At 37.7% G+C, this 14,977-nt stretch overlaps 1 protein-coding gene across 1 annotated transcript; it reads left to right on the top strand.

Moving 5' to 3' along the window:
- Positions 1-8,954: 8,954 nt before the first annotated feature.
- LOC125091496 (centromere protein V-like protein 3) lies at positions 8,955-9,407 on the top strand. Its single transcript, XM_047715123.1, has one exon. It carries the CDS (start codon positions 8,955-8,957, stop codon positions 9,405-9,407), a length of 453 nt encoding a protein of 150 aa, XP_047571079.1.
- The last annotated feature ends 5,570 nt before the right edge of the window (positions 9,408-14,977 follow it).

Genomic DNA, 14,977 nt, shown 5'->3' with positions numbered 1-14,977 from the left:
CAATGAAGTAGACTTAGGAGAAGGGGTTACTGTTTACTGAACACCTAATGCAGCAAGAATGACAGGGTAGGCATAGGTTAAGAGTAGAGAGATTTGAGGTCCTACACACCTGGACTTGAATCTCCACCCCCAACTTTATACTTAGAGGAGCCTGGCCAAGTTCTCTGTCCTCCTTGCAATAAACTGACTCACAGAGCATGCCCTGGGGTGAAGCTGCCTGGTTCATATCAGCTTCATTGCTGAATTTCAGTGTGACTGTGGGATATTCTTTGAACATCTCTGCAACACATTCTCTTCATTCATAAATTAGATAATAATGTTTGCCATATCTTGCAGCTGCCTTGAGGATCAGTTATCATGTGGTTCCGCTTTTTTGTGGAGCATAAGGAATAACACAGAGGACATGGGGAGATGGAGAGGAGTAGTGAGTTGGGGGAAATTAGAGGGGGAGAGGAACCATGAGAGACTGTGGACTCTGAGAAACAAACTGAGGCATTTGGAGGGGAGGTGGATTGGGGGAATCTGGTAGTGGGTATTATGGAGGGCATGTATTGCATGGAGCACTTGGTGTGGTGCATAAACAATGAACTCTGGAATACTGAAAAGAAATTTTTAAAAATTAAGAAAAAAAACAAAACAAAACAAAACAAAAAAACTGTGCCTGACTCAGTATAAGCAGTCAGTAAAGTTTAGCTCTGAAAATGTATATACCTCAGAACAACCAATTACATAAACTTAGTAAGTGTTGGTAATTAATATTAGTTTATGGTAATTGATACTAACATTATTTCACTTAGTTCTTCTAACATTATGCAATGTAGGTAATAATATCTGCCTCCTATAGTTGCAAGGGCTAGGAATCCTAACCAAATAGCTCCTGAGAGAAAATATTGGTCAAACAGAAAAAAGTTATATGTGTTTACAGATAGTGTTACTAAAATGTCAACATAATTTTCATCATAAAACTTTTTTTCATCTTAAAATTTTATCTCAGGTAGACCGACTCCAGTTTTGCTGACTTTTTGGCTTCACTGAAAAGGAACATGGAGGACTGAATATCCTGCATCATATATGAAGTGGAATTTATACTGGTCTTAACGCTGATAGGACACTACTGGATTTTAGACTTGGTCTTAAGTACTCACTTCCCTCATTTGTAAAACGAAGGTGACCATAACTATTTTGAAGCTATGTTGGAAGGTTTAAATTGAGTAAGGTACCAAAACCTCCCAACTTACAGTATTACTACATAGTAGGTTTTTATAAATGGTTAGAGGTGTCTTTGTATTCCCATCATATGTCACAGAAACCTGTTACATGGTCAATGATGTGCTTTCAATATTTTTTTTTTAATGAATGAACTAGAGCAATGAATCTCAAATATTTTGGTCTCAAAAACCCTTTAAACTCTTAAAAACTTTTGAAGATGTTGAAGTGCTTTAGCTTATGTGAATCATGTCAATTAATCTATATTAGAAATTAAAACTGACAAATTTTTCAAATACAAGAATATACAAATACTTTCCATTAAATGTCAGAGTGAGGATCTCATTACAGTTCCTGTCATATCTGGAAAAATCTGCTATTAGAGAGTGAATGAGAGTAAAAAAGGCAACTAACTTTTAATATTATTATAAAAATAATTTTGACCTCTCTAATCCCATGAAATGGACTTATGAACCTCTGACCTAGAGAGAAATACTGCAAATTGTGGGGAACTATAAATTCAGGGAAATCCATCAGGCAAACTGAAGCTTTCACTTATAACCTGACTTTTGGGTTCATTGACCTCCACTAAAGCTTTACCTTACCTTCAGAAGCTGCATGAATTGATGAAAAAACCCTGATTCTGTGGTGATTGAGGTATTTTGTCCAAGGAATCATAAATATTCCTCAAACTAGGACAACTAAAGAAAAGAAATAAAGCAGGGTGAGGGAATGTGGGAAAAAAAGAGTGAGTAACATTCTTTGATTAACCAACTAGTGGAGGACTGGTAGTCTTGTTCACCTCCACAAAATGCCTATAAGTAAGATGTGCATTCTGAATGTCATTATACACAGACAAAGAAGTGAATACTTTTCTAATGTATGGGTTGGCCAAACACTAGATGGACAATGAATATACAAAAATACTCTAGTTATGATTCTGAGATTTCAAGAGACATATGTAAATCAGTTAGGGGTTAACTGTGTAAGAACTATATTCTAAAGTTTTACATTTAATTGTTTTCTTGAGATGATGTCTCCTCCCAAGGGAAAATGATGTACTTATTTATTTAGAAACATTTATTTCTACTATTAAATTATATACGATTCTTCTTTTAGAGTGAGCATTAATACTTGCATCTGTCCCAGTTGCATACATGAGGGTTTTTTCATGTGTTTTCTTTGTTTTCTGCCTTGGCATGTGCTGCATCTTTGAGGTTGTTAATAACAATTCACAAGTTTCAATATAATATTTAGGAAACTAGTAAATAATTGGCTTCTATTTTTATGGATTATAGTTGATGCTAGGCAACTGAACTAAATATCTACCTTCTACTCTTTTTTTTTTTTAGATTTTTTTTATTGATTTATTCAACAGAGAGAGAGAGAGAGATCACAAGTAGGCAGAGAAGCAGGCAGAGAGAGAGGGGGAAGCAGGCTCCCTTCTGTGCAGAAAGCCTGATGTGGGGCTCGATCCCAGGACCCTGAGATCACGACCTGAGCTGAAGGTAGAGGCTTAACCCACTGAGCCACCCAGGCGCCCCGACCTTCTACTCTTAATTTTGAAAAATTTCAAACTTACAGAAAATTTGAAAGAACTAAAAGAAGACTAAAATGAGTACCCAAAGGGGCACCTGTCTGGCTGGCTGTGGCACATGTAGTTCTTAATCTTGGAATTGTGAATTCGAGACCTATGTTGGATATAGATATTACTTAAAAATAAAATCTTTAGGGATGCCTGGGTGGCTCAGTGGGTTAAGTGTCTGCTTTCGGCTCAGGTCATGATCCCAGGATTTCTAGAACAAATCCCTCAACATTTTTTTGTTTGTTTTTCATGACATTGGACTTTTGAATGCTGCAGCCAGTCTTCCTTTAGAATGTCCCACAATCTATATTTTTCAGTTTCTTCATGATTAGATTCTAATTAAACATTTTTGGCAAAAATACTACATAAGTGGAATTATATATTTAATACTGTACATCAAAAGGCTTATAATGTCAGTTTAACTCAATCTTGGTTAAACTGGTGACCAACTATCTTTCCAGTTAAATGCATCTTTTCTCTTAGTAATTATTAAGTCATCTGTGGGTTAACTTCAATACCTTATTCTCTAATAATATTTAACTTGATGATTTTATCATTCATTGATTATCCTGGCCTAAATCAATTGTGACATTGTATGCTGCATTTATTAATTAGTATTTTTATTTTAAGAAGAATTAATTCCCCAACTTTTATCTTTCATTCTTCACTCTTTTTAAAAATGTTTTGTACTAGGGATGTCTGGGTGGCTCAGTCAGTTAAGTGTCTGCCTTCAGCTCAGGTCATGATCCCAAGGTCCTGGGATCGAGTGCCACATCATGCTCCTTGCTCAGCAGGGGAGCCTGCTTCTCCCTCTGTCTGCCGCTCTCCCTGCTTGTGGTGTTCTGACAAATAAATAAATAACATCTTTTTAAAAATAGTTTAAAAATATTTTTGCACTAAGTAGATTATAAATTTTTAAAAGCAGACGCTTCTATACTTCTATATGCCTTTGTTACAGTACCTTGTGTCTTACTATATGTCTTTGAAAGGTACAAATGAGAGAAATCATAATCCTGCTTCATGTTACTAATAACATTTAATAATGACTGCTTCCACTACTGAGAACTCATCATATGCCACACACAAGGCTGAACACTTTAAATGCATTGTTTTTTTTTAAATTATGACAACAATTCTACAAAGTATTCATTATTCTTATCTGGTTTACATAGGTTATAACTGAGGCCTAGAGAACTTAATCATCTCAGAGAAGGTTATTTAATAATGAATTGCTGATGATCACATCAACTTCTGAAATCAGGGATTCTGTGATCTGACTCTGAGCTAAAATCTAGGCAGAAAAAAAATTATTCCTAGTACAATAGAATATTTAGGGTTCTGTGTAATTGAATGTTTTAAGACCTTAACAAACCTATCTGAACAATGTTATGGACTATAATTAAAGATGTGTTAGTTGTTGTTGTTGTTTTTTAAGTAGGCTCTGCACCCAGTATGGAGCCCAATGCCAGGCCCAAACTCACAACCTCAAGACCAAGACCTGAGCCAGGATCAAGAGTTGGACGCTTAACTGACTGAACCACGCAGGTGCTCCTAGTCTACTCTTTTCTAACAGTATCCAGTAAATAATGATATGTCCCATTGATGGTTATTCTAAATGTCTACCAGACATTCCGTATACCATATCTCTTTTAATCTCCATGAGAGACCTCAAGTAAGTTTTAGTTTAATGTTAACAGAAACAAGAATGTGTATTAAAAAAAAAATCAATAGCTTTGAAAGAACTGCAAGACTGTCTTTCAAAGTGGTCATAAAATTTCTTATACTCAACAGCAATGAATGACAATTCCTGGTTCTCCACATCCTTTTCTGCATTGGGTATTGTCAGTGTTTGGGATTTTCTAATAGGTGTGCAGCAGTATCTCACTGCAGTTTTAATTTACAATTTTGGCTTTATTAGTAATTTCTACCAAACATTTAAGAAAGAATACCAATCCTGGGTGCCTGCGTGGCTCAGCTGGCTAAGCAGCTGCCTTCAGCTCAGGTCATGATCCCGGGGTCCTGGGATCTAGTCCCACATCTGGCTCCTGTGGGATTCTGCTACTCCCTTTCCTTCTGCCTGCTGCTCTGCCAGATTGTGCTCTCACTCTCTGTTAAATAAATAAATAAATCTTGAAGGAAAAAAAAAGAAAGAATACCAATCCTTCTTAAACTCTTCCAAAAAATTGAAGAGGCAAGAAGATTCCCAAACTCATTTGTAAAGAATTTGTTATCCTAATAACAAAGACAAGGACACTACAAGAAAAGAAAATTAAAGGACAGTATCACTGACTAATATAGATGCAAAACTCTTCAATAAAATACTAGAAAACAAAATTCAACAGCACATTAAAAGGATTGTACAACAAGATTAATTTAGTCTTATTCCTAGGATACAAGGATGCTTCTACCTATGCAAATCAATAAATGTGATACGCCACATTATCAAGATGAAGGATAAAAATCACATAATCTTCTCAACAGATGCAGTAAAAGCATTTGACAAAATTCAACATTCTTTCATGATAAAAGCTCTCAACAAATTAGATATAGAAGGAATGTACTTCAACAAAATAAAAGCATATGTGACACAGAACATCATACACAGGAAAAAGCTGAAATCTTTTCCTCTAACATCAGGAATAAGACAAGGGTGCCTACTTTCACCACTTCTATTCAACATAGTTCTAGAAATTCTAGCCAGAACAGTTAGGCAAGACAGAGGGGAAAAAACAACCAAATCCTAAAAGAAGAAGCAAAATTGTAGCTATTTGCAGATGACATCTTATAGAGGGAAATTCCGAAAGATTCTACAAAAACCTGTCAAAATTAAATAAATGAACTCAGAAAAGTTGCAGGGTACAAAATCAACATACAAAATTCCCCTTGTTTCTATATACTAAAAATAAACTATCTAAAAATACCTTAAGAACACAACCCCATTTACAGTAGTATCAAAAAGAATAAAATACTTAGGAGTAAATTTAACCAGGAAGTTAAAGATCTGTACTCTGAAAACTATAAAACACTAATGAGACAAATTGAGGAAGACACAAATAAATGGAAATATATTTGGTGTTCATGGATTAGAAGAATTAATGTTGCTATAATGTCCATTTTACCCAAAGCAATCTACAGATTTAGTGCAATCCACAGATTTAGTATATTCCTTGTCAAAATTCCAATGGTGGGGCACCTGGGTGGCTCAGTCATTAAGCATTAAGTGTCTGCCTTAGGCTTAGGTCATGATCCCAGCATCCGGGGATCCAGCCAGCACCAGGCTGCTCCCTGCTCTGCGGGAAGCCTGCTTTCCCTCTCCTAGTCCCCCTGCTTGTGTCCCCCGTCTCTCTGTGTCTCTCTCTGTCAAATAAATACAATCTTAAAAAATAAAATAAAATAAAATTCCAATGGCATGTTTCACAGAAATAGAAAAAAAAATCCCAAAATTTTTATAGAACCACAAAAGTTCCCAAGTAGCTAACGCAATGTTGAGCAAGAATAACAAAGCTGGATGCCTCACACTTATTGACTTAAAATTTATCACAAAGCTACAGTTATCAAAACTATATGGTACTAGCATAAAAACGGATACATAGACTAATGAAACAGAATAAAAAGTCCCAAAGTAAATACATACATATATGGTCAACTAATATTTGACAAGGGAGCCAAGAATACTTAACAGGGAAAGGATAGTATTTTCAATAAACGGTGCTGAAAAAACTCAATATCCACATACTAAAGAATGAAATTAGACCCTTACGTCATATACAAAAGTAAAGTCAAGATGTTTTCAAAATTTAAATATAAAACCTGAAATCATAAAACTCCTAGCAGAAAACATAGAGGGTAAACTCCTTGACATTGGTCTTGACAATGACTTTTTTTTTTTGGATTTGACAACAAAAGCATAAGCAACAAAAGCAAAAATAAACAAGTTAGACTGCATCAAAGTAAAATGTTTCTGAATAGCAAAGGAAAAAGTTAAAAAATAAAAAGGCAAATTATGGAACAGGAGAAAATATTTGCTAATCATATCTGATAAGGGGTTAATATCCAAAATATATAATGAATTCATATAACTCAATGCCAAAAAACATAACCATTTAAAAATGAGCAAAGGACCTGAATATACTTTTTTTCAAAGAAGACATACAAATAGACATAGATAAATGAAAAGATACTAATATCAGTAATCTTCAGGGAGATGCAGATGAAAACCACAACGAGATTATCACTTTACACCTGTCGGAAGGGTTATTATCAAAAACTCAGAAAAGATAAGTATTGGTGAGGAGATGGAAAAAACCTTGTGCATGGCTGGTGGGAATGTAAATTAATTCGGCCATTAAGGAACACAGTATGGAGGTTCCTTGAAAAATTAAAAATAAGACTACTATAAGGTCCATCAATCCCCCTTCCGGGTATAAATCTGAAAGAAATAAAATCACTATCTCAAAGAACTATCTGCACTCCCATCTTTATTGTAGCATTATTCACAGTAGCCAGGGTATGGAAGCAAACCTAAGTATCCATCAAGAGATGATGGACAAAAAAATATGTGGATACATGCATAAAATGGAATATTATTCAGTCTTTTAAAAAAGAATATTATTCAGTCTTTAAAAAGAAGGAAATCCTGCACTTGGGACAACATAGATGAACCTGGAGGACATTATGCTAAGTGAAATAGGTCAGACACAGAAAGACAAATATTCCATTTTCTTATTTATATGTGAAATCTAGAAGGGGGATTGCTGATCATATAGTACTCCTATCTTTAATTTTTCAAGGAACTTCCATACTGGGATCAGGCTATCTAGTTCATATCAGCTCTATTATTAACTTCTGGTGGGGCCACGGGAAATTCTGACCATCTCTGTGTATCAGTTCCCTCATTTGAAAAATAAGCTTAGTAATACTTCCAGTTGGTCCTCATCTGTTTTCCTAGAGCCCCCTGCACTTGCTATTTATTTTCTAGGTGAAAGGCATAGATGTTGTTCAGGATTACACTGAAAGAATCAAGAACGTGAACCCAAGGATAAGTGAAATTGTCAAATACAGATGAGCTCCTTCACACGTACTAGGAGATGGCTTTCTTGGGTATCCTGTCTCTTCTTTGGCCATTCATCCCCAGTCCATCCTAGTACGCAGCTTCTTCCTTTGTGTCTTTCCTCTACATTCTCATGATATCCCTAAAAGACGGCTAATTCTTCATGGTAAACCCTTTCATGTAATTTGTCTGTTTGCCTACCACACTAGAACTTGAGATGCTTAAGGAGAAGGATCAAGATATGCTGGCTTTTCCCCCTCTGGCATCCAGAATGCTTCCTGAAACTTAGCATAGAAGAAAACTAAAAATAAATCTAATGAAAATTTTTAAAACTTAGGAAATTACTGGAAAATGAATTTAGAAATAATATAGATATAACAAATCCAATTCTTTTCTGCTGTGTTAAAAACTTCAAATATGTTCTTGAATTCACTCCCCCCTACACTTGAGAGTGTATTCTTACCCTTTTCTTATAGAAGATTACTGGGACCCAGAGAACTGCAGAATCATGTCCATGGTCCCAGAGCAGGTATGTGTAACAAAATGAGCAAGGATATAGGAAATCTCCAAGTGTCTATGGACGTTGTAAAAAAAAAAAAAAAAAAAAGTCTTGGGCGAAGGTGCTACAGATACACCTTGCCAAGACGTTACCCCAGTTATTTTAGGATCGGGGAAGGGTCTTTTGGCCTCATTTTCAACAAGTGGTCAACCGTGGTAGTGCAGACAAAGGGGCAGCCCCAAAAGTTCTTAGAACCCGAGCACTCCCTTGTATTACATTCCCACTCTCCACCCAGCACCGCAGGGTGACAAGTTAGCCAGACTTACACATATGGCGGAGGATGCCACAGTCAGGATAAGGAAAAGGACTGCCGCCCAACCGCAAAACGGAGTGGCTCAGGGATCCCTGCTCCCTGTTCTCCCCGCCATCCACCTCCACCCTCACCCTTACTACCCCTCACCAGCTCAGCCGCGGGTCCTGGCGTCGGGCGCCCCCCGCCACACACACAGCATATTAGTCCAAGCCAGGGTCAGGAGCCTGGTGGCGGCAAACAACACTGCAGGAAGAAAGCCAGGAGTCCAGTGAAGCTGGCTACAAAGAACACTGTCGTGTACATGGCTCTAGCGTCCTCGCAGTCCCTCAATGAGATGGACCTGGGCGCGCAGCGGGAGCGCTGGGAGACGTTCAGGAAGCGGCGGGGCCTCAGCTGCGAGGGCGCCGCCAAGTTCCTGCTGGACACCTTCGAGTACCCAGGCCTGGTGTATCACACCGGAGGCTGCCACTGCGGCGCGGTCCGCTTCGCCGTCTGGGCCCCCGCAGACCTGCGCGTGGTGGATTGCAGCTGCAGGCTGTGCAGGAAGAAGCAGCACCGACACTTCCTCGTCCCGGCCTCGCGCTTCACTCTCCTGCTGGGCGCCGAGAGCATCGTCACCTATCGATCCCACGCGCACCCGGCGCTGCACAGCTTCTGCAGCAGGTGCGGGGTGCAGAGTTTCCACGCCTCTGTCTCTGACCCCGGCGTGTATGGCGTCACCCGGCGCTGCCTGGACAAGGGAACATTTTCCTAGAGGTAAAGCCCACAAACTCGTGAAGGCCCCCTTCACGAGTGTACTGTCCGAGCAGTACACGCTCAGCTTTAAGCAAGTTGACCATTTAAGTGTTCTATGTTTATGGCTCTAGAGTCATGTGCTCCAAGTAAGCAAATCGTGGTTGTTGAATCTGTTTTTAGGGTGGTGGCTTGCCCTGCAACCTCAATTATCCAGTGGGTTAAAAAAAAAAAAAAACTGATTCAGTTTGTACAGGGTCTTCTTGTTATATGAAAGGGTGTGATGATTTCCAGCCTCTTCACACAATGGCACTGAAAACCCAAAGTCCTCTTTGTGGCCATTTTTGCAGTACGCTAAAACGAGTATAAGGCTCTGAATTAGAAATATCATGGCAGGGGCGCCTGGGTGATTCAGTGGTTAAGCATCTGCCTTTGGCTCAGGTCGTGATCCTTGGGTCCTGCAATCCATCCCTGAATCAGGCTCCGTGCTCCGTCGGGAGCCTGCTTCTGCCCCTCCCCTGCTCCTGCGCAGGGGCGCGCTCTCTCTCTCTCTCAAATAAATGAATAAAATCTTAAAAAAAAAAAAAAGAAATATCATGGTAAATTTCAGAGAAACACAAAAGATGAAAGTCTCAGAGCCAGAGCAGGATTAAGTAGGGTGTGCAGAGTGGGGGTTGGGTGATTGGTTAAGTGGGGATTTCATGAAAGGCTAGTGTTACTACTTAACTTCAAAGATCTTGTGTGTATGTTATTTTGAGAAAACTAAAGACTAGATGATGCATTTTATATAAAATAGCCTGTAGAAATTATACGTAAGGAAATACATAGAAATGGTAAGTTTAATTTCAAGAAGACTAAATAAATGCTTAAACATACATACAATTCCTTAAAGTTATTGCCTCCTTTTTTTAAAGTTTTTGTTTTATTTTCAGTTAGCTAACATACAGTGTTATAGGAGTTTCAGGTGTACATTATAATGATTCAACAATTCCAAACATCACTCTGTGCTCATCACAAGTGTATTCCTTAATCCCCATCACCTAGTTAACTCATCCCGCTACCCCCCTCCCCTCTGGTAACCATCAGTTTGTTCTCTATAGTTAAGAGTCGGCTTCTTGGTTTGCTCCCCTCCACCAGCTTCTTTCCCCTTTGCTTATTTGTCTTGTTTTGTGTCACAGGGTTAAGAAGGAACATTAAAGTATTAAGAAAATAGAACCAAAGGTCAGTCTTAACGGAGGGTTCAATTTGAAAGGCTGCCAAAATTGTTTGTTTTTGTGGATGGGAAATTAAGGAGATTTTTAAAAAAATTTAATTAAATTTTTAATTTTTAAAATTCCAATGTAGTTAACACACAGTACTATATTAGTTTCAAATGTAAAATATAGTGTTTCAACAGTTCCTACATTACTCAGTGCTTATGAAGACAAGTGCACTCCTTAATCCAAATCACCTATTTAACAACCCCCCCCCCCACTCCTCCTGTCTGGTAACCATCAATTCTGTATAATTAAGAGTCTGTTTCTTGATTTCTCTCCCTCTCTCTCTCTGTTTCTCTTTTATTTTTTCCCTTTGCTTATTTGTTTTATTTCTTACATTCCACATATGAGTGAAATTATATGGTATTTGTCCTTCTCTGACTTATTTCACTAAGCATTGTACTCTGTAGCTCCGTTCATAGCATTGCAAATGGCAAGATTTCATTCTTTTTGTAACTGAAGAATATTCCATTGTAAATATATACCACAACTCCTTTATCCATGGACACATGGGTTGCTTCCATATCTTAGCTATGGTAAAGTAACACTTCTGTAAACATAGGGGTATATGTGTTCCTTTGAATTAGTGTTTTTGTATTCTTTGGTTGAATACCAGTAGTGCAATTGCCGAATCATAAGGTAGTTCCATTTTTAACTTTCTGAGGAACCTCCATGCTGTTTTCCACAGTGGCTGCACCACTTTGCATTCCCATCAACAGTGCAAGAATATTCCTTCTTCTCCACATCCTTGCCAACACTGGCTGTTTTTTCTGTTATTGATTTTAGCCATTCTGACAGGTGTGAGGTTGCCTCCCACTTGTTGATGTAATTGTAACTATTTGTAAATTACGTGGGTTTTTTTTTTAATTTTTTTTTATTTTCAGCATAACAGTATTCATTGTTTTTGCACCACACCCAGTGCTCCATGCAATCCGTGCCCTCTCCAATACCCACCACCTGGTTCCCCCAACCTCCCAACCCCCGCCCCTTCAAACCCCTCAGATTGTTATTCAGAGTCCATAGTCTCTCATGGTTCACCTCCCCTTCCAATTTCCCCCAACTCCCTTCTCCTCTCTAACTCCCCTTGTCCTCCATGCTATTTGTTATGCTCCACAAATAAGTGAAACCATATGATAATTGACTCTCTCTGCTTGACTTATTTCACTCAGCATAATCTCTTCCAGTCCCGTCCATGTTGCTACAAAAGTTGGGTATTCATCCTTTCTGATGGAGGCATCATACTCCATAGTGTATATGGACCACATCTTCCTTATCCATTCATCCACTGAAGGGCATCTTGGTTCTTTCCACAGTTTGGCAACTGTGGCCATTGCTGCTATAAACATGGGGGTAAAGATGGCCCTTCTTTTCACTACATCTGTATCTTTGGGGTAAATACCCAGTAGTGCAATGGCAGGGTCATAGGGAAGCTCTATTTTTAATTTCTTGAGGAATCTCCACACTGTTCTCCAAGGAGGCTGCACCAACTTGCATTCCCACCAACAGTGTAAGAGGGTTCCCCTTTCTCCACATCCCCTCCAACACATGTTGTTTCCCGTCTTGCTAATTTTGGCCATTCTAACTGGTGTAAGGTGATATCTCAATGTGGTTTTAATTTGAATCTCCCTGATAGCTAGTGATGATGAACATTTTTTCATGTGTCTGATAGCCATTTGTATGTAAATTACGTGTTTTACTCTTGATCCCAGCAGGTTTGCACATTCCTTAATTTCAGTAGTAATTAGAAAATTACACTTGGCTAAATTTGGAATAAACAACACAAGAGAGGAGATTTTATCTCTATCTCCCAAATGGAGAAAATCACTGCTCAAAAGATGAAGTACTTGTTTAAAGACATACACTAAGTAAGTGGTAGGCCTGGGACAGTTGCCCAAGTCCATCTGAGGTTTTGATCTATGTTATCTGTAGTATCTCTCTCTCCCTTTTCTAGAATGCACATCTTTTAATACCCAACACTTTATCAGAAAATGATGTGATTCTTTTACTGGGTTTGGGAACCAAAATTACTATTGAATGCAGAAGGAAAGTTGTGCATTCAATAGTAAAATCATACCATTCTTTTAAGGGAACACGAATTCCTAAAACAATAAAAATGTTATTTAGAAGCTAGAAGAAAAGATAGAAATCTTCCAAATTTATTTAATGGAATCTATCCTCTGATTCTGAAACCTGGATGAAATAGTATTCTACACACATAGAGAAATATGGATCTATTTTACTTATTTATAATTTATTTATTTATAGATTAAATTTTTTATCAATAAAGTTTGAATAAAATTCAACAGTGTTTAAAAATCTACCATGCCTTGGTATTTTCCTAGTCATGAGAATATGGTATAATATAAGGAATATTTCAACATTTTAATAATCCATTATATCCATTAGTCAAAGCAGAAAAATCATATGATCATCTTAAGTGCTGAAGAAAGAATTCAATAAATTCAAACTGCAGTTTTTCTTAGTTCTTGTTTAGTTCTTAAGCTGTCATCAGATGATGGAATTATGTAAAAATTCTACACTACTACACATGTATAATTCCTTATCCAAGAGTCTCGGGACTAAATATTTCAGAATTCATATACCATACATTATATAAATCCACAGCAGGGTCTGGAGCAATGCTACTAAATCTAATACAACAATATTTCTGCAGTGAAACATATAAATAATCACTCCAAGATATATAAAGATTGCAACTAGCCTTATGTCAGTTTAGGTCAAATTTTATGGGCAAATGAATCAGGAAAATTAAGTTCAGTTTTCAAAGCATTTCAACTTTAAAATTGCCTATATGGGATTATGAGTCTAAAGCATATGTCAGTTCTTCTTGCCTTTTATAAGGTTTTTTCTTTTATGTTGGCTTTTATTTGTTATTGAAGTAGAACATATAAAAAGAAGAGTGCATAAATTAAAAGAGGCAACAACTTGATGACATTTTACAAAGTGAAAACATGGGGATACATGCACCCTGATATTTATAGTAGCATTATGAACAATAACCAAACTATGGAGAGAGCCCAAATGTCCATCAACTGATGAATGGGTAAAGAAGATGTGGTACATATATACAATAGAATATTACTCAGCCATCAAAAAAGATGAAATCTTGCATTTGCAATGACGTGGATGGAGCTAGAATGTATTATGTTAGGTGAAGTAAGTCAGTCAGAGAAAGACAAATACTATATGATCTCACTCATATGTGGAATTTAAGAAAGAATACAGTTGAACGTATGAGAAGAGGGAAATGGAAAAAAGAGAGAGAGGGAAACAAAGCATAAGAGACTCTTAATGATAGAGAACAAACTTGAGGGTTGATTAAGGGAAGTGGGTGGAGATGGACTAGTTGGGTGATGGGTATTAAGGAGGGCACTTGTTCAAATGAGCATTAGCTGTTGTACATAAATGACAAATCACTGAATTCTACCCCAGAAACCAATATTGCATTTTATGTTAACTACTTATTATTATAAAAAAACAATGTAAAGACATGAATCAAGAGTAAGAAACCTATACTAAGCCCCAGAAACCTATATTATTCCCCCATCTAGTCATTACATTTGACTTAACCACTATTCTGACCTATGTCACTATATATTCATTTTGCCTGTTTTTTAAACTTTATACAAACGGAATTATCTTGTACCTTTTTTATGATTGGTTTGCTTCACTTAATACTCTGATTTGGGGCTCTGTTTATATATATTTGCTATATGGAGTTATTTGCTTGTTTCATGTCTATGTGGTATTCCCTATTATGAGTATACCACACTGTATTTATTCACTCTGCTGTTGATAGGTGTTTGGATTGTTTCCAGCTCCTGACTACCATCAATAATGATGCCATGAACATTTTTATTCATGTGTTTTGGAGAACATGTTTGCACTCCTGTTTGATATATACATGGATTGTGTAATAGCCAGAATCTATGGTGATGACCGGTGACCCTTGTCTTTTCCCATCTCCTCCCATTGGATGTGCATGGAACTTGTGGACATGATAGGATATCACTCCCATGATGATGTGAAATTATATAGCAAAAGGGATTTTGCATATGTAATTAAGGGCACAGATCAGTTGACCTTAAGATCGGGAGATTGTTCAGGGTGGGCCAGACCTAATCAGGGGACCACTTACAAGGGCCTGGGCCCCTCCCAAAAGAGAGATTTGAAGCACGAGAGAGTATTTTCAGGGGACCACATGGTGAGGAACTGAAGGCAGCCTCTAGGAGACGAATGCTGTCCCCAGTTGACAGTCAACGAGAGAAAGAGTCCTCAGTCCTCCAGCAGCCTGGAATGGACTCTGGCTGACAAC

Source organism: Lutra lutra, chromosome X (assembly GCF_902655055.1).
Source record: "Lutra lutra chromosome X, mLutLut1.2, whole genome shotgun sequence".
Lineage (NCBI taxonomy): Eukaryota > Metazoa > Chordata > Mammalia > Carnivora > Mustelidae > Lutra > Lutra lutra.
Note: the sequence above shows the minus strand (reverse complement) of the source record. Positions and strands in the feature narration are given on the sequence as shown.

What these genes read in the sequence shown, in the direction of transcription:
- LOC125091496 (XM_047715123.1), top strand. Translation starts at nt 8,955, where the DNA reads ATGGCTCTAGCGTCCTCGCAGTCCCTCAATGAGATGGACCTGGGCGCG.